The sequence below is a fragment of the Saccostrea cucullata genome, unplaced genomic scaffold (assembly GCF_032062105.1).
Source record: "Saccostrea cucullata isolate Sc308-1 unplaced genomic scaffold, CSIRO_AGI_Scuc_v1 ctg20, whole genome shotgun sequence".
Lineage (NCBI taxonomy): Eukaryota > Metazoa > Mollusca > Bivalvia > Ostreida > Ostreidae > Saccostrea > Saccostrea cuccullata.
This window is the reverse complement of record NW_026936980.1, coordinates 366,833-385,616: the sequence shown is the minus strand read 5'-3', so window position 1 is coordinate 385,616 and position 18,784 is coordinate 366,833. Positions and strand designations below refer to the sequence as shown.

Genomic DNA, 18,784 nt, shown 5'->3' with positions numbered 1-18,784 from the left:
ATAAATCCTCCTTAATCTTTTTCACTTAACATGTTTAAACAATTAAATTTATCATACTTATAATTTAATTGTCTTCAAAGGATATATAAGTAAAGATTTAGAATTTAATTATTCAGGAAAACACGCAAGATTGAAGATACGAAACTAACGAGCTCGCTCTTCCTGTAAGCGGTCAAAGTAAGGCACGTGTAAACAGTGCAAAATAAATCCCTTTTTACGATGTCTTTCATAGAAGTCAGCCCTGACAGCGATTTCCCACTGCAGAATCTGCCTTATGGTGTATTCTCAACGGCAGATAACGTAAGTTTATTTCTATATTCTGCAATGATTGACAAAATCAGAGGTGTGTCATTGTTCAGCCAATCAAATGGACAGGTTTTGGCACACATTTTGTTAATGACAGGATTCCAATTAATACTAAAATAGAAATAAATCACTTGTTGATTGTTAATTGAAAGATGTGCAGATCTTAGATTTATTGTTTCTGCATGTAGATCTAATCATGTTGAAGTTGTTGTTGTTCTTTCAAATTATAATTGTAAAAGATGGCAGTGTCTATATGCACGACCGTCGTGCACTTACCTTTTCAACGGTTATTCGCACGACCGTCGTGTACATAATTTTTCAGTGGCTATTTGCACGACCGTCGTGTATATTAATTTTTCAGTGACTATTTGCACGACCATCGTGTTTTTTATTATAATATTTATCAGCTGGTCGCACGACCATTATATATATTTATTCATACCTTCACTTATTATGGCATTCGTTTTTCGTCCCCAGTTAAGTTCGGAACGCAGTAATTAAAGTACAAAAAGACATTTTGGCAAGAAAACATCGCAAAAACTTTTTTTCGTGATATTAATTTATATAATTAATTGACATTTGGGTCCAATGGGCAGGTCGTTGTAATGTAAATTTGTTTCTATTAGAACTACCCTTGTATTTGTATTTAATTAATAAAATAGTTGCTTACCATCCAGGAATTGAAGTTAGAGGGGGCTCCAAAAGTAGGCAAGGGGTCTGGGGGCCGCCTTGAGGCCCCCAGTGGGTCCAGAGCAAAGCCCTGGTGGGGGCCCAGGTGGCGAAGCCCCCGGAAGCTCCTGGATTGTAGAGATTTTGTAGGGTAAAAATGAGGTCTACCAAGTATACATACAATGAAGCGCATTGAAGTGGTAAAATTTCCCGTTTGGATGAAAAGTTCTGAGTCATGTTTTGAACGTCAATTATAACATAATGACACGCCCATATTTTTAGAAACGAGAAAGAAATACAATGAAGCGCATTGAAGTGGTAAAATTTTCCGTTTGGATGAAACGTTCTGAGTCATGTTTTGAACGTCAATTACAACATAATGACACGCCCATTTCTTTAGAAACGAGAAAGAAATATTCGTCGTAATGTTTTAGGACACCCATTCTTCGCGACAAGCAATATGAGTTACACTGAAATGGAGCTTTAAAAAAAATTAGAAGAGAGAGTTAGAGACTCTCCGCTTCTGTAAAACACAAATTGCAACGAATATGTACATATTTTTGAACTTATCATGTCTATTGAAGTTACCACAACACATGTTTCGGTCGAACACGTGTTTACTCGGTATTTATTTAGACCGTCAATTTCATTGGCTATTATATTTATGGAAAACATGTTCTACAGGTATTCTAATAAACAAATCGACCGTTTTATCTATTTCTAAAGAAATGGGCGTGTCATAAGATGACAATAAACGTTCTAAAGATAGCTCAAAACGTTCCATTCGAACGGAAAATTTTACCACTTCAATGCGCTTCATTGTATTCGTCGTAGTTTTAGGACACCCCATTCTTCGCGACAAGCATCATGAGTTACACTGAAATGGAGCTTTAAAAAAATATAAAAGATAGTTAGAGACTCTGTAAAACACAAATTGCAACGAATATGTACATATTTTTTAACTTATCATGTCTATTAAAGTTACCACAACACGTTTCGGTCGAACACGTGTTTCCTCGGTGTTTATTTAGATCCTCAATTTGACTGGCTATTATGTTTATGTAAAACCTGTTCTACAGGTATTTGAAGAAACAACTTGACCGTTTTATCCATTTCTAAAGAAATGGGCGTGTCATAAGATGATAATGAACATTCTAAAGATAGCTCAAAACGTTCCATTCGAACGGGAAATTTTACCACTTCAATGCGCTTCATTGTATTTACATTTTCTAGACGAAACTGTGATTTACGTAAATTTTGACAATTTTAGGGGCGCGCACCGGGTGCGCCCCCCTTAAATCCGCCACTGCTTACTATTTTGGTAGGTCTGGGTTTACCCTATCCACCAGAGCCAGGACGCATTTATAAGCATTTCGCCTACTTTAGTATTGATTTCTTAATACACTTTTTAACCAAAAAAAAATTGTCATAAAACCTTACTTACCTTAGTTTTATAGTGTTATACACATGAAATTTCATATTAAACAATAATCATGATAATGATATTTAAATGTTAATATAGTTCCCTAAATACACTATTTATTAATAAAAATCACCAAGTTTATGTAGGGAGTATGTAGTAAATATTGACGTGTGTATCTAAACGATGATAAACTGTTGATATTTAAGACCACTGGTGCTTAGACCGCGGTTACCATGGTTACGATCCGTTATTTTTTGGAAGTGCATATTATTAAGTCATGAAGTTGAGCAGGCATACAACATATATTTATATTGAGTTAATAATTTTTTTTAAAGTGATATATTTAAATATAACGTGAGATGTTTCGCGCTGAAATCGGCGCGAATAGTGCGGGCGCGAACCATCTTAGTGCGAAACAGAATCAGCCCGAAAAATCCCGGACTCGTGTACATATATTTATCCCGCTTCAGACAAATTTGTCGATTACTGATTGGATAAAAGCTAATCACGTGACGCCCTGAAATTTTCCGTATTACGTCTCCATTTCCATATTACGTCTCCGTCGAGGCGTAATATGAAAACCGGGCACGCGATTCCGTTCGAAGCGTTGTTATTGGAAATAAAAATGGCGGCTAAGAAACGGTTAAACGTAGGTAGTTCAGTTAAATTTCTTGTTACCGTAACGATATTTCACGTAGATTGTTATTGGATAAAAACTAATATTTTCATAATATGCACAAATATTTTTTTTATATTGAAAAAGGTCTTCAGCGGGATAAATTCGTTACACAGTCAGTTAGTGACCTAATACGGATTCATACAGGGTGTGAAATGGAAATCCGTATTGGGACTCGGCTTCGCCTCGCCCAATACGGATTTCCATTTCACACCCTGTATGAATCCGTATTAAGTCACTAACTGACTGTGTATATAACTAATAGTATACAATAGCTATTATCGTCGTGTGCATATCTCTGGCAATGTGCGATTGCTATTTGCACGACGGTCGTGTAGATAGATTTTGTCTTACGTATGTGCACGACGGTCGTGTAAATACATTTTTGTCTTACGTATGTGCACGACGGTCGTTTAAATATCTCAACAATTTGCATTAGCTATTCGCACGACGGTCGTGTAAATAGACTTTATTCACTATGCGCACGACGTTCGTGTATATATCATCGGCCGTAAAAGATAATCTGACTCAAATTTAACAAAGCCACGCAGCTAAATACACATTAGCGCCATATATGATAGAGGGTCTATTATATGTCTCTGATATACATAATGACTTTGTTACGTTTTGTATATAATTGTCAAAGTACACAATGTATTTTAGCCAATTTAGGAGAGCGATACAATATTAAATATGAATTGTCAGTCATGATGTCGGTGATAATACTGTAGACGTACTTTTTTCCGCAGGGTCATAATTCCGCGGAATCTCAATTTCCGTTTAATCCGCGGGTAGAAAATTACGTGGATTTCTAAGACTGTCACTATATGCCTTACATTTATATTACATACGCTTGGACAAATTTCAGAGGAAAATTTGTGGCCGCGTACATAGCGTAAAATTTAAATTAATACCATGCGGAAAAAAGTACCTATACAGTATATTTATTTTGCATCGGCGGATTGAAATTCGAAAAGCTCCTAACAATTGATTTAATTTACATCTTTGGATTTGTGCTGCAATATTTTTACTGATATTTAACAACATTTATTAATAAATGACTCAGGCCTCCTAATAAAAAAAAAAGTGAAGTTTAACATGTTTAAAACCAGACACTGATTGAGACATCAGACATATTGTAAAAAATGATACATTCATTGGTGACCGATTATCATCACATAGACTGGATAGGGAACACATTTTAGGGCCTTTTTAACGTACATGGATGCATCAATTGATTAGGATAATGAATCCATTTTACTTCACATTATGACTGTTAACTGAGGATGAAATAATAAAAATTTCATTTGTTATTTAATGTTAGGAATTATAGAACTTTAAAATATTTTTTTTGTTGAAGTAGAAATAAAACTGCTTTTCTTTTTAGCCCACCCATCGTATTGGTGTTGCCATTGGTAACCAGGTGTTAGATTTGAGTGTCATCAGACACCTGTTCACGGGCCCAGCCCTACAGAACCACCAGGATGTTTTTGCAGAGGTAACACAAATTAATTTTTTTTCTAAATTTTCAAACAAATAAAGTTACTAAGACTTATATATGTGTGTCTGTTTGACATGTTTTTAGCTCACCTGAGCTGAAAACTCAATAACAAGTGAGTTTTCCTGATCTCCTCTTGTCAGTTGTTTGTCATTCTGTTTGTAAACTTAATATTTTCACATTTTCAACTTGTTTTCAAGAATCATGAGGCTAATATTAACAAATCTTGGTACAAAGCATACTGGAGGAAAGGGAAGTTTGTATTGCTAAAATGAAGGACCAAACACCCTCACAAGAGGATTAAATTAAAAAGACAAAAATAGAGTGGGGGGCATTAAAAATCTTCCTCTCAAAAATCACTGGGTCAGAAAAGCTGAAACCTATGTGGAAACCTCCTGAGGAAGTGCATATTCTAAATTGTTCAAATCATGTCCCCTGGGAGTAGGGTGTTACCAAAATTGGGAATCAAAGTTTTACATTGATATATGTAGAAATTTCTGTAAAAGCCCCCTGAGGTAGTGTAGATATGTTCAAATCATGTCCCTCACTGGTAGTTATGGTAGAGCCACAAAAGGGAATCCAAGTTATTCTGGTCTCAGCATTGTAGTCTATGGGCCAGTATGGGGAGCCTCATTATTTGACCTATTGACTCTTTAACTCCTATATGTGTTCCATTTGACATTTTTTTTATTTGTAGACCACTCTGAACTCCTTTATGGGTCTGGGTCGTGCTGCCTGGACAGAAGCCAGGAGTACTCTACAGCGCCTCCTATCCACTCAGGAACCACTACTCTGTAACAACAAGGATCTTAGATCTAGGTATTCCAAAGTAGTTTACTAAAAAATTTTTTTTTCACAAACAAAATATAGCTATCTTTAAGTCACTATATTCCTTTTAGTGATGAATGTGTTTCATTATTTTGGAGAAGAGTAATATAATAAGCAGCTATTGTTGTAAGAAAAAAATTTTCCCATTCCCTATTTTTATAACATTAAAGTATAATTTGTATTTTTTCAGGGCTTTTGTTCCACAGTCTGAAGCAATCATGCACCTACCAGCCAGAATAGGTATGTATTCTGGAATCATTTGTACATTTTATATATCATTGAAGGCTTTTTGTCCTTCAAAGAAAGTTAAACACTGCAGCAAGTTGTTTTCTTCAGAGGAGAGAAAGATATATGATCTCAGTTGTATTGTTTGAACTCATGGATGTCCTACTATCTTACATGGTTGGGTCTTGTAATCATGCAGTTTGTCTGTGCATCTGCCTGCTCTTCCTTCTTTCAACACCTCATGTATTAAGACATACACATTTATTTAATAAGGCTCACTCATAGGTCAATGTCGAAGCTAGGTCAGAATAGTAAATATGAATATAAACATCCTTATGTTTAACAAAATGTAAGAACATCTATGGTTCCTTTAGTTTTCATAATCATTAAAATTTTAAGTCCACATGCATTCACTTGAGATTTTTAAATCACAGTTCTATGAAGCAAAAACAATTTTAAAGAAGGAACTGTTGCTTTGTTCCCTCCTCCCTTGATGCTGTAAATTTTAATGAATTCTGGGGTCTTACTATTATGTATTTTTTATAACATTTCAGGAGACTACACAGATTTTTACTCTTCAAAGAACCACGCCTTCAATGTTGGCTGTATGTTCAGGGGACCAGACAATGCACTCATGCCAAACTGGTAAAAAATGAAAGATTGAATTAATGCCACATAAAGAAATTAATTTTGTCAATTTGCTTGCTATCATTATTGCTAATCACAAGTTGTATAAATAATGTGCAGAATTCTGATTATTTTTTAATGAAGATATACAAAAAGTTGACACAGTGAGGTTGACTAAATCTCTGTGTATACTACATGTATATGAGAACAAATTACATGATTGTTGAGTTTATTTGAAGGAAACATCTTCCAGTTGGTTACCATGGCAGGGCTTCCTCTGTTGTCGTATCAGGAACCCCTGTCAGACGACCCAATGGTCAGACAAGGCCAGACGAAGGTAAATAGAGAGAATCAAGGATGGAAAGAAATGAATATGCTTTATAGATATTTGGATAACATTTTTACTTATAAAACTTATAAAAAAGTTCAGCCTGGTTGAGTTACATTTTACATGAGATGGCATTCCTTTAAAAACCTCAGAGTCATTGTTGGGGAAAAAAACATATTTCAATGTGATGATTACACCTTAAATAAGATAGTGAAAACTTTCCTATCTAAAACATCTTAAATATAATATGTAGTACATGTATAAACAGTGTCCCTTGCACAAGTTTGATATTTATACTAATGAATAATTCTCTTCTAGCTCAGCCCCTTGGTATTTGGCCCCTGTAAGCTGTTTGACTTTGTATTTCAGCTCAGCCCCCATGTTTGGCCCCTGTAAGCTGTTTGACTTTGTATTTCAGCTCAGCCCCCCGTTTTTGGCCCCTGTAAGCTGTTTGACTTTGTATTTCAGCTCAACTCCCCCTATGTTTGGCCCCTGTAAGCTGTTTGACATTATATTCCAGCTCATCCCCCCTTTGATTGGCCCCTGTAAGCTGTTTGACTTTGTATTTCAGCGCAGCCCCCAGTTTTTGGCCCCTGTAAGCTGTTTGACTTTGAGCTGGAGATGGCATTCTTTGTTGGCCCTGGCAACAAGCTGGGAGAACCAATCAGTATAGATAAGGCAGAGGAGCACATCTTTGGAATGGTGCTGATGAATGACTGGAGTGGTAAGGCTATTTTCAGCTATTCCTAGCTTATATTAGTGAAACAGTGTATTGCAAAGCCTTGGCAATTGAGTTCATACATATCTTTTTCTCGTTTTTTTGTTCAGGGGACAAATTTCCTGACTAATGGAAGATTTCAATCAAATCTACCACAGATTTATCAAAAAAGTTGCTACTGAATACAAGAATTTAGTTTACTAAACATAATGCAGTCTCAATACAATCTCTTACATTTTCTAGCATAGTTATTAATTAAATAGAGATCTTTAACAAAAAATCAAATCTTCTGTTAATATCGGTTAATATATGTTTTCAATAAAAACAGTTATGAAAGGAACGACTTTACTTTACCGGTCCCCAGAAAAACGCGCTTAAATGTAGTGTCGCCTTCGGCGACTTCACTATATATGAGATCGCGTGAGCGATCGAAAAAATTTTTAAATACGAGGTTTTTTGGTCTTTTGACCCAAAAATCGAAATCTACGGATAAAAGTTTAGTTTAAAACTTCGTTTTTAAACGTAGTTTTTAACCTTGTTCTCTGAAAAAAATTAATAAATACAGTAAAATTTGTCTAATCCTATAAATTTTAGTCCCATGCACTTCTTTAACAAATTCATTAGAAAAAATTCTGTGTAGTCCAGATACTGTCTATTCCGTATTCCAAACGGCCATACTGGTCCCCAACAGCTCATAATTAACGGTAATCATTCCTCTAATCCGGCCACACATAATTACCTGAGTTACTTCAAAGCAATTAACACCTTTCGTGGTGGATGTGATAATCAGTGTTTACACTAGCATTAGTGCCATGAGACGAACTCAGTGAAATGCGGCGGTGACAGAGCCCGCTTGAAAAAATATTATATGATTAAATTACAATTAAAAAAAACAACTTTGTTTTGACTCCATTTACCACATTATAACATAAACACAAAAATATATATGTACGCGATTTACAAATCAAAATAATAGTCGGGATCGAAAATCGAACGCATTTCAAAATGGCGCCATAACTCTGTGGGGGAAGACGTAATTTTTTTTACATAAAAATTAAAAGTTCATTCCAATAAATAGCACATCGTAAATAATTGTGCATTACTGTTTATACATTGAATGAACTCTTTCATAAGTGAAACCCGGTCCGCTAGATATATAGTAGGCCTATATTATGCGTGCCCGTAGATTTTGATTTAGGTAGCATTTCACCCGACTGTCAAACTTTGTGAACTAACAAGAAAATACATTTAAGTCATGAGAGACTATTTAATAATTTCTAGACTCCAAAATGTTGATTGATTTCATCATTTAAATTATATTTTATATTATGTGTATGAAGTACTTGTAAATAAACAACTAATTTTTTAAAAGTAATATTTTCCTGCATTTTTCCTGCACTCCGGATTCTGTCTAAACCGGCCAAATTTTATGGAACCGGCGGTAGCCGGATTGGACAAATTATACTGTATTGTTTATTCATGGAAAAAATCGTTAAAGAATAATTCTGAACGAAGCGCGTGCGGCGCATGCTTAGTAGCATTTCTTTCGGACTTAGCCATTCTTCCATGTAAACAAATGAACGAAATGTCTTTAAAGCTGAATTATATGATCTTGGAAAAATTCAAAAACACCTGAATTTCTTAACTTATGTAAAAGAACGAGTTACTAACCCTAATCCATCACATGGTTTGCAGGGACTAAGACGTTTAGACGAAATCTCCCGAGCAGATGCTAAATTAACCCAAATTAACAACAAATATAAACATGATAAAACTGAAATAGACTTTCAAGTTTAAAGCAAGGCAGTAATATACTAAATGTCTCCTGAGCTAAAAAATATTATTACTCTTTCATCAAAGGAAGAACCTAAACCAGACATCTTAAAAATAAGCAAATGATGTGTGCACATATGTGCATCAAAATACTGGGGATGCAGCATATAGAAAGGTTTAGTACCAAACATCACAATTTGCCAAAGGCAAGTTGTGGATTTTCCTGACCAAAGAAAGTACTGCTGATTCTGTACTCAATCATTTAGAGGATTAAATAAAGTGTAGTTAGGCAAACCATTTAGTAAATTTCATAAGGTTTATTGAATTTTATTTCAATCTCTTAGAATCAGATTTTTTATTGCAGATATTTTAATTTCTTAACTTGTTTGTTAAACACCTGAGCAACAAACAGATTGTCATTTGTATCTGTACATAACCCCCACGGACACCTCAGTTCACAGTCAATGAAAGCAAGGAACTGTCCAGTATGATCTATGATGTGAACACAGTCCTTGTCATAATCAGTTGTAAGAATGTGACTCTGGCTGTCTGTGGTGATTCCTCTTGGGTGAAACAGTTTGGTTTTAGGAGCAGGGGTGTGTCCAGTGTACCTAAATCTCAGTTTCCCAGCATGATTGACCACCACTACTGCATTAGCTCCAAGGTCCGCCACACAGATATCCAGGTTTTTGTTCTCACTGATGTATTTATTGTCTTCTAATGAATAGAGAGGTCTACCTTGATCATCAAACTGAATGGTTTGTTTCTCTTTAGAGCCAGAGTATCTGACAACCTTTGCTTGTTTTTTGTCATCACTGTTCATGACAACCAGGAGGTCACCAGAGGAGGTGCTGCACACACCTCGAGGTATCCAGTTCTGTAGTTTGATCACCGTCTCAATCTTTCCATCCATTACAACGTTAACAGACCTGTCTGTGGGATCAGTATAAACAAGATGGCCATGACTAGTTACTGTAATGTCATCTGGGATGTTCTCTGATTTGGTTCTGACTGACTTGAGTAGTGAGCCCTGACTAATGCTGTAGAGTTTCATGGTGTTCACATATCCTCTTGTCCAGATTTCTTCCTCACTCAGAAGTGTCACACCAAACAGGAGGCTGTATTCAGTATCTATGGTGGAAACAGTCTCTGATTTTTTAAGCAACTGTTTTACTTTGGGGATAATAATTACTGGCGATTTCTGTTCCTTCTTTATATTATAGCCATGTTCCTCTGAAGAAAAAGATAGGGTTGATAGGTTCCCAAACTGCTTCAGAAATTCTTCTTCTTGACATTGCATTGGGGTAAAATGTGGAGATAATACTTCTAGTTTATGTGGAAATTTTTTGAATTCTTTTATTTTTCCATTGAATTGAAGAAGTTGAGAGATGTTATTTGATTCCAGTATTTTGAAGGAGGCTTGAATTTCCTCTTTTATTTCTGATATTCTCAGATTTATTTCAGCCAGATGTTTCTTAAAAATGTCATAGTGTCTAGATTTCATGGTGTCCACTTCAGCTTTAAGGTTTTGAACAATTTTGTCAATTATCCTATGCCAGTCCTCTCCATGTTTTGTTATCACTGTTGAAAGATCTCCATATTCTTTTTCAAGCTGGGTCATTCTGTTTTGTACATCAGAAACAATGTCCTGATAGATTGGGTAAATGCTGGTCTCCATTTCTTCATTTTCTCCCTCTATTTCCTTTTTCTTTGCATCGTAAAGTGTCAGTATTTGACTAATTTTATGAGCTGTGTGACTTCCAGAGGCAATGCAAGCAGTGCATAAAGGAACATTACATAGATTACAGTACATTTCGCATTGTTCTTTGTCATGAGAGGTACATCTAGGGTAAGGAGGGGTTGATTTTCGATGTTTGAATTGAACAATTTCATGTTTTTTACTGGCTTCATCAGACATTGTGTGTTCTCCCACACAGGCCTTACACAAGTTAATGAGACATGTGTCGCAGTGCATCTGTACCACAGCGGTCTGGCAAAGGTCACATCGCATTACGTCCTGGGCACTGGTACGAGGGTCCATGTCCTCATGAAGTCTGAAATTCACAAAGCATAAATTCATAAAGGTGTGCAAAAATCCCATGTACCAATTACCAGAAGATTATTGGGATAGTGAGGTGCTACATGTACGCCTTGTGGCAACGCACTTTGAAAAAATTACGCACTTTGAAAAAAATTTTCAAAGTGCGTTAAAATTGGGACAAAATCAACGCACTTTGAAAAATTTTTTCAAAGTGCGTTAAATTTGGGACCAACTCAACGCACTTTGAAAAATTTTTTCAAAGTGCGTTAAGATTCTACATCAATATATTTTACCATGGAGACACTTAACGCACTTTGAAAAAAAGAATCATATATTAGTAATGGAAAGATTTTATTTGTTATTTGTCTTTCAAAAAAACTTATGAATTGATTTACTCCTGTCGAAAAGAGGAGAAGACGGGGTAGAAGATACATAGGTGTCAGTAACAAACGGGGAAGGGGAGCAATGAACCCCAAAAGGGTAAGCTGCATTTTCAATGCTTATATAATGTACGAGGGTTGTCCCGTAAAATCGTGGAAAAAGCGTTTTTCTCGAAAAATAACGGGCGCACCAAGCTGAAAATTTCAGTAAATGTTTATTTATCATATTTAAGTGCATGGTAATTTTTTTGATAAAATATAGGCAAAAATAAAGATTCTATTATGCTTGAATGTACACGAGGTATTGTCCTACGGCGCCTGGTCAAAAAACCAAGGTTTTTTTTAAAGAATACACCAGTTTGAATTCAAAATAAAAGTTTTAAATACATAAGATTTGGATTAAAATTATCCTAATTCAATTCCACAATCAATTTTGTAGTCTTTGTAAAAATTTTAAGGCATTTGCTTAATTTTTGGAAGTTTCTCGAGCATTCGAAATAGGAAAGTGGTAAACAGAACACACGAAAAATGGCGACGTTTTATGACGTTACGGCGCACCGGAGAACAGTTCAGTTTTATTTTGATGTTGTAATGACACCTTTTAGGGACTTGAAATGACCATAGAAGAAAGAAGATTATAAAAATATCACCATATCTTAAGTATACAAATGAAATAGGAGTTTTCTTAGCGAAGTTTTTTTTTGATCGAGTCCCTGGGGAGTACAAAACAAACGGACAAACTCCTAATGTAATTGGAAAAGACGCTGTCACAGTAGACCGCCAATACGAGATTTTCTATTAGCTGAATGATGGTGAGAATATTGTCCATAACTTACTAATAAATCTCCAGAAGATCGGATGAGGGTGCCAACTGGTTCTTCGACTGTTTATGGAGACTAAAGAATGTGTATCAATGAAATTCCTAAATTTACTCATCCAACTTCATTTTCAGCAAAGATAAAACGTGACGCTGTTTTAGACATTTTGACGTTATAATCCATGCGCCGTAAGGTGATACAATACATGGCATAAAATCTCATAATTTTTTTTATTTATACATATATTTATCTGAAATTTGCTGTGTATATTACTAAAATATGTATTAAATAATAGTGAAAATTTCAGAACGCAGTGATGTTTATTTTTCACACTAGACAACTTGTCCACGATTTTACGGGACAACCCTCGTATATATCTTGCCAAAGTAATTAAGTGAGGGGCTTAGCCCCCCTCCCCTGGCCCTTCGCCCGATCTCGATGTCTATGCTATACCCGAAACATTTATATAAGTATTTACATAACTGGTATGACGTTGAAAACTTTCAATATTAAATAAGTTAATTAAAACAGATGAAAACTAGAAATTTTTAAGTACAGTAAAACGAATGAGACAGAGAGAATTTTCATAGCTTTGGTCAATCAAATTGCCCCCTTTTTATTATGATAAATACAAAATAAGTTGTTTAAAGCTGCATGTTCACTGTTAGTGCCATCTTCGTAATAATTCCTCATAATCAGGAGAGTAGCGTGTCAGATGTGTTAGTGCCCCCCTTTACATCTACTTATAAAAGACTAGAATTTATAAAAAGAAAGAAACGAAATAATAATATTAAACAATCGTCAGTCTTTTATTTTCAAGACCCTTTTCCCTTTTATTTTATCAAAACTTCAAATATCTCAGGTCCTGAAGTGACTTTACCATAAAAAAAGTTATCCAACCAGGGACTGTTATTAATCATACCGATTATTTGTAAGAATATTGATCAATCTTTACATTTTTTTTCAAAGTGCGTTAATATGGTCGATATCAACGCACTTTGAAAAAAAAATCAATTTTTTCAAAGTGCGTTAGCTTGGTTCCAAATTCAACGCACTTTGAAAATTTTTTTCAAAGTGCGTAATTTTTCAAAGTGCGTTGTAACACCGCCTCCTACAGTTTTGGTTTAGGGTATAAATTATGCTAGGATGCATGTCTGTTCATCAGTTTTGAATTGAGGTGGTTCAGAAAAAAGAATTTTCTGGGAAATTCTTTTAAAAACACTACTCTTCATGCAGTTTTGCTCCAATTTTAATTTTAGATTCAATTGATATTTTTGGATTTCAATCATTGGTGTTGCAATGGTTATAGTAAAGTAAAAGAAATTTTGCAATTTTTTAAATTGAAAATAGAAACTTTTGAGAACTTTCAGAAACAATAATCTCAACTCAAGTTTGAACTGATTGCTGTTAAATATTAACAACAGTAGGATACAATGAAAACCCTAATTCTGTTCAGTGATTTTTGATGAATGATGTAGCTGGCATAGTTACTATTCTATGAACAATATTTTTTTGTGAAATTCTTTCAAAAGGTTAATAATTGGATTTCAATATAAAATATGCCATACAAATTAAGACAATGTTAAACCAAAAAATAATATTTATTTGGTCTGTTCATTGTTATTGTCAAAGATTTGAAATTCAGGTGTATATTAACTTTCTTTTATTTACATTTTGTTGTGAGCTCAAACCAGTAGAGCTAAAGTCGCATCAGAGACTTTTGTTATTACGTGTATAGCAATTGGTACATGTAATTAATTTCAGCTGGATATAAATGGATGTTTCAGTTATTTTATTGATTTCTTGCAACATATGTATTGAACCTTTATCACCACCAATTTATATTCAATGGCCATTTAATAAGCTGTTGTACAATGTCCTGAATTATAACCTTAGTACTATTTCTCGTTAGAAACAGCATGTTTTTTTTTTTAAATCAAAAGTATATTACCATGAGAATTTTCAAGAATTGTTTAACAATATACAAATAAGACAACTATTAAAATACAAACCTGAAGTCTATGAGGTCGTTGTGGGTTAACTTTTAATTTCCTTGTTCTACCTGCATACCAGTGGATCACATGATTTATTAAAAGGAGTTGTCTTTCTTTACATGTCATGATCTGAAGATAGATATGACAAGTTTAAAAAAATTAATAAATTAAAATAATATTTTACATGTTTTTTGTACAATTTTGCTCTAAGTACTGTTTTATACAAAGCCAATATACCTCAACCTAGGCATTTGTTGACAGTAGGAGTATATGCATACATCTATTAAATAGGTCTAAATCACCTTAAGTCTATTGCAGATATTATAAACCTCATATAACTTACAATCCAGTCACTGCGTATGTCTCTCTATATGTTTGTCTGTGCTCTTACCAATTAAAGGGATGCAGGTTGAGCAGAGGAAGAAATTATTTATCAAAATTGGAGCTGGAATGGATTATTAGCACCTTGATCAGTGCATGCAAGACAGTCAATATTGTTCATCACAAAAATGCATCAATTTATCTTATGTTCATTGTAAAAAAAAAATTAAAAATACTGAAAATTGATGGTTTTAAAATTGCTCACATAACTCTGCACTCTTTATTTTTCAGCCCGAGACATCCAGAAGTGGGAATATGTTCCCCTGGGTCCATTCCTGGGTAAGAACCTGGGGACCACTATATCCCCGTGGGTGGTCAGTATGGAGGCTCTAAAACCCTTCCTGGTCCCTAACAGTGCCCAGGATCCCAGACCTCTCCCGTACCTCTGTCACGAAGATCCTTATAACCTGGACATCCACCTAGAGGTAGCCATTAAAGGTGAGCAAAGATACAAGTCATGGTCTGGTAATTTTCATCACTTTATACAAGGAAATTTTCACCCCATCTTATTTCCACCCATTTTGCCCTACTCTCAGAGAAATGTAAAGAACATTCTAATTTCTTAAACAGAACTAGGACCAGGTGAGTTTAAAATGGGACAAAATTGTCAGCAAAAATAACATCGGGGAAAAATAAACATTATCTTCATGATATTTGCAACAGATTTTTCTCCTTTAATGTGTTAATATTAATTTTCTCAGATATTAATTGTAATTGCCTTTTTTGAAAAAAAAAAAAAGAGTTAAAGAAAAAAGATGTCCTGTATTTCTATTACATTGTTACTGTTACATAATTATTCATTTGCAGGTGAAGGAATGAGTAAACCATCAACTGTATGCCGCAGTAACTTCAAGGTTAGAGAATTTACTTCCCACATGAAAGTACATTGTTAACAAACAAAGGCAATATTGCAGCTTGAAAAAAGAGCTTTAAAAAGTAAAATTTCTGAAAATATAGATAAAAGTCCAAATTATCAGACAAAAACTGACATGATGCATTTTCATTACGATCAAATTCACAGTTTACCCATCATTTATATTCATCAATGTAAAGTAGTTCAGTGATAAACATCTGTCTTGAAAGTATCTGTAGCGCTATGGTCAAAGGCTGATAAATAAAACCATACTTTGCTACAGTTCTGCAGGTAATTTGCAATGAGAGAATGTAGATATCATTGTACTTATACTTTTGACAGTACATGTACTGGACCATGAAGCAGCAGTTGACCCACCACACAGTGACCGGCTGTAACACCAACCCCGGGGATTTGATGGCCTCAGGGACGATCAGTGGAGAGGTAGGGACCAATCTCATGCCTTAATCACACAAACAAAGTGAACATTGTCACCTTATATTATCAGACTGAATTGTCTTCTAGTAACCTGTGATATATCTAATATTACAAGACTGTAGACTCCTATAGTTGTACATTGAAAAGTGGGAGGGTATATAGTAATCGTTATGTCCGTCCATCCGTCTGTTACCCTTTGGGGTACCCATCTCTTATCCACAAATCCTCTTATACTACTGAGTGAAATTTGATGAAACTTTCACAGAATCTTTATTACATATTGCCATTTTGCACCTCCTATTTTACTTTTATTCAACACGCATATTAGGATTCCCATAGCAAGATATGGACATAGCCATTATATTCTTACCTATGACGTCACATATAGTGGCTTCTGAATAACATTTTATACGACGAGTTATTCCTCTTTACACATTACTGTAAAACAATATATTATAGCAAAACATGGACATTATGGGAGGCGGGAGTACCTCTAGTGTATTATTATAGTAATCTATGATATCTTTTTTCACAAGACTGATAACTCATATGATAGTATGTTAAAGTAACTTATGATATTTTATGTTACAAGACTGAGGACTCCTATCACAGTATGATATAGTAATCTATGAAATGTTATATTATTAGACTGAGGACTCCTATGGCAGCATGTTAGAGCTGTGTTGTATATTGTAGTATTCTATGATATCATTATTAGACTGAAGACTCCTATGGCAGCATGTTAGAGCTGTGTTGTATATTGTAGTATTCTACGATATCTTTATTAGACTGAAGACTCCTATGGCAGCATGTTAGAGCTGTGTTGTATATTGTAGTATTCTATGATATCATTATTAGACTGAAGACTCTTATGGCAGCATGTTAGAGCTGTGTTGTATATTGTAGTATTCTATGGTATCATTATTAGACTGAGGACTCCTATGGCAGCATGTTAGAGCTGTGCTGGAAGGGAACAAAGACTGTAGATCTAGGAAATGGAGAAACCCGGAAGTTTCTAAAGGATGGAGATGATGTCATCATGACAGGTTGGATTTATCTTGTATATTTTATCTATCTTTAATTAGTACAGTGCAGATTTGTACCTTATAAGTTCATTTCACTTTACTGTAACCACCCTTTTTTAACCACTCTGTCTGTTTGTCTATACGTTAATGTGACCACCCTGTCTGTTTATCTGTAGGTTCTTGTGTAGGTTTATGTAACCACCCTGTTTGTGTATCTGTAGGTTTATGTAACCACTCTGTCTGTTTATCTTTAGGTTTATGTAACCACCCTGTGTGTATATCTGTAGGTTTATATAACCACTCTGTCTGTTTATCTGTAGGTTTATGTAACCACCCTGTCTGTTTATCTGTAGGTTTATATAACCACCCTGTCTGTTTATCTGTAGGTTTATGTAACCACCCTGTCTGTTTATCTGTAGGTTTATGTAACCACCCTGTCTGTTTATCTGTAGGTTTATGTAACCACCCTGTTTGTGTATCTGTAGGTTTATGTAACCACTCTGTCTGTTTATCTGTAGGTTTATGTAACCACTGTTTCTGTCTATCTGTAGGTAAATGTAACCACCCTGTCTGTATATCTGTAGGTTTATGTAACCACCCTGTCTGTTTATCTGTAGGTTTATATAACCACCCTGTCTGTGTATCTGTAGGTTTATGTAACCACCCTGTCTGTTTATCTGTAGGTTTATGTAACCACCCTGTCTGTTTATCTGTAGGTTTATATAACCACCCTGTTTGTGTATCTGTAGGTTTATGTAACCACTCTGTCTGTTTATCTTTAGGTTTCTGTGAGAAGGACGGAGTGAGGATTGGATTCGGTTCTTGTTCAGGACAAGTTCTTCCAGCATTACCAATGTCTTGATGCAGGGACCTCTGCACTGCAATCCATTCTTTGAACAATATTGTTTTCTTTCATTTGTTGTTTTATATCAAAGTCTGTTCTTTATTGATATAAATAAATGAGAAAGAAATGTGAAGTATACAATAATTTTGAGGGCAAGAATCTCAATTTTTAAGCATCTAGTTTCTTGTCTTTTTATCATATGTTAGCCTCATAGAATGATTTTGTTTGTTAGAATTAACATAAATTTTGAATTCAGGAATAAATATGAGTTCAATTATCATGTATATTTGTTGTTGATATTTATAGAACTTACCTCATCTTGACCAAGTAAATATAAGCTCTATCTGATCTAGTGTGCAATTGCAAGTTCTATTTTGAAATCTTAATCATATATAAGTATTAAAACAAAAATATTTGGATATCACCTAGCATTCTTGATTGTTGCAAATGGTATGAAATTTCAATTAACTATTTTTGCACAGTGTCTGTTTTTGAAAACTGCCTTCCTTGTCAATAAAGTCGCCCTCGTGCCACAGTAGTCAGAGCATCTGCTCTAAAGTCACGAAGTAAGGAGTCAATCCTTACTTCATGTGTTTGAATCCCGCTGCAATGTGGAGACCGGTCCTTCGGCTGAGACCGTATAAACTGAGGTCCCATGTCACAGTAGTTGTTGGCATGAAAAAGATCCCTCACTGCTCAATAGCCTAGAGTAATGAGCATAGGACAAAATTTGTAGCTCTCCAGCGGCAACTGGTGGCATATCCGTATGAGTGAAAAATTCTCGAGAGGGATGTAAGCAATATACAATCAATGAATCCTTCTCCATAAAGATGATTTTGTCTGATATGCGACCACAGTCAATGATGTCCAAGACGCCACAAGAGTAGAAGAAATCAGTAGGACCAAACATCCCATATGAAATGTTGAGCACCTTACTGA

General features: G+C 34.9%; 2 protein-coding genes across 2 annotated transcripts; one reads left to right on the top strand and one right to left on the bottom strand.

The window, feature by feature from the left end:
* Window positions 1-144: 144 nt before the first annotated feature.
* LOC134246981 (fumarylacetoacetase-like) lies at window positions 145-18,123 on the top strand. The gene is made up of 12 exons (XM_062729329.1): window positions 145-300; window positions 4,462-4,572; window positions 5,270-5,391; window positions 5,591-5,640; window positions 6,180-6,270; window positions 6,492-6,589; window positions 7,152-7,304; window positions 14,917-15,123; window positions 15,493-15,539; window positions 15,881-15,982; window positions 16,905-17,022; window positions 17,784-18,123. The coding sequence occupies exons 1-12, from the start codon at window positions 220-222 to the stop codon at window positions 17,861-17,863; spliced, it is 1,260 nt and encodes a 419-aa protein (XP_062585313.1). The 5' UTR covers window positions 145-219; the 3' UTR covers window positions 17,864-18,123.
* LOC134246980 (uncharacterized) lies at window positions 9,071-14,385 on the bottom strand. Its single transcript, XM_062729328.1, has 2 exons — window positions 14,323-14,385; window positions 9,071-11,125 (listed from the first exon to the last, which is right to left on the bottom strand). The coding sequence occupies exon 2, from the start codon at window positions 11,110-11,112 to the stop codon at window positions 9,427-9,429; it is 1,686 nt and encodes a 561-aa protein (XP_062585312.1). The 5' UTR covers window positions 11,113-11,125; window positions 14,323-14,385; the 3' UTR covers window positions 9,071-9,426.
* Window positions 18,124-18,784: the final 661 nt, after the last annotated feature.

Excerpts from the sequence above, each read along its gene's own strand:
- LOC134246981 (XM_062729329.1), top strand. The coding sequence starts at position 220 with ATGTCTTTCATAGAAGTCAGCCCTGACAGCGATTTCCCACTGCAGAAT. Across the intron at positions 6,271-6,491 it reads AATGCACTCATGCCAAACTG|GAAACATCTTCCAGTTGGTT; the intron begins GTAAAAAATGAA and ends GTTTATTTGAAG. Across the intron at positions 15,124-15,492 it reads CCTAGAGGTAGCCATTAAAG|GTGAAGGAATGAGTAAACCA; the intron begins GTGAGCAAAGAT and ends ATTCATTTGCAG.
- LOC134246980 (XM_062729328.1), bottom strand. The coding sequence starts at position 11,112 with ATGGACCCTCGTACCAGTGCCCAGGACGTAATGCGATGTGACCTTTGC.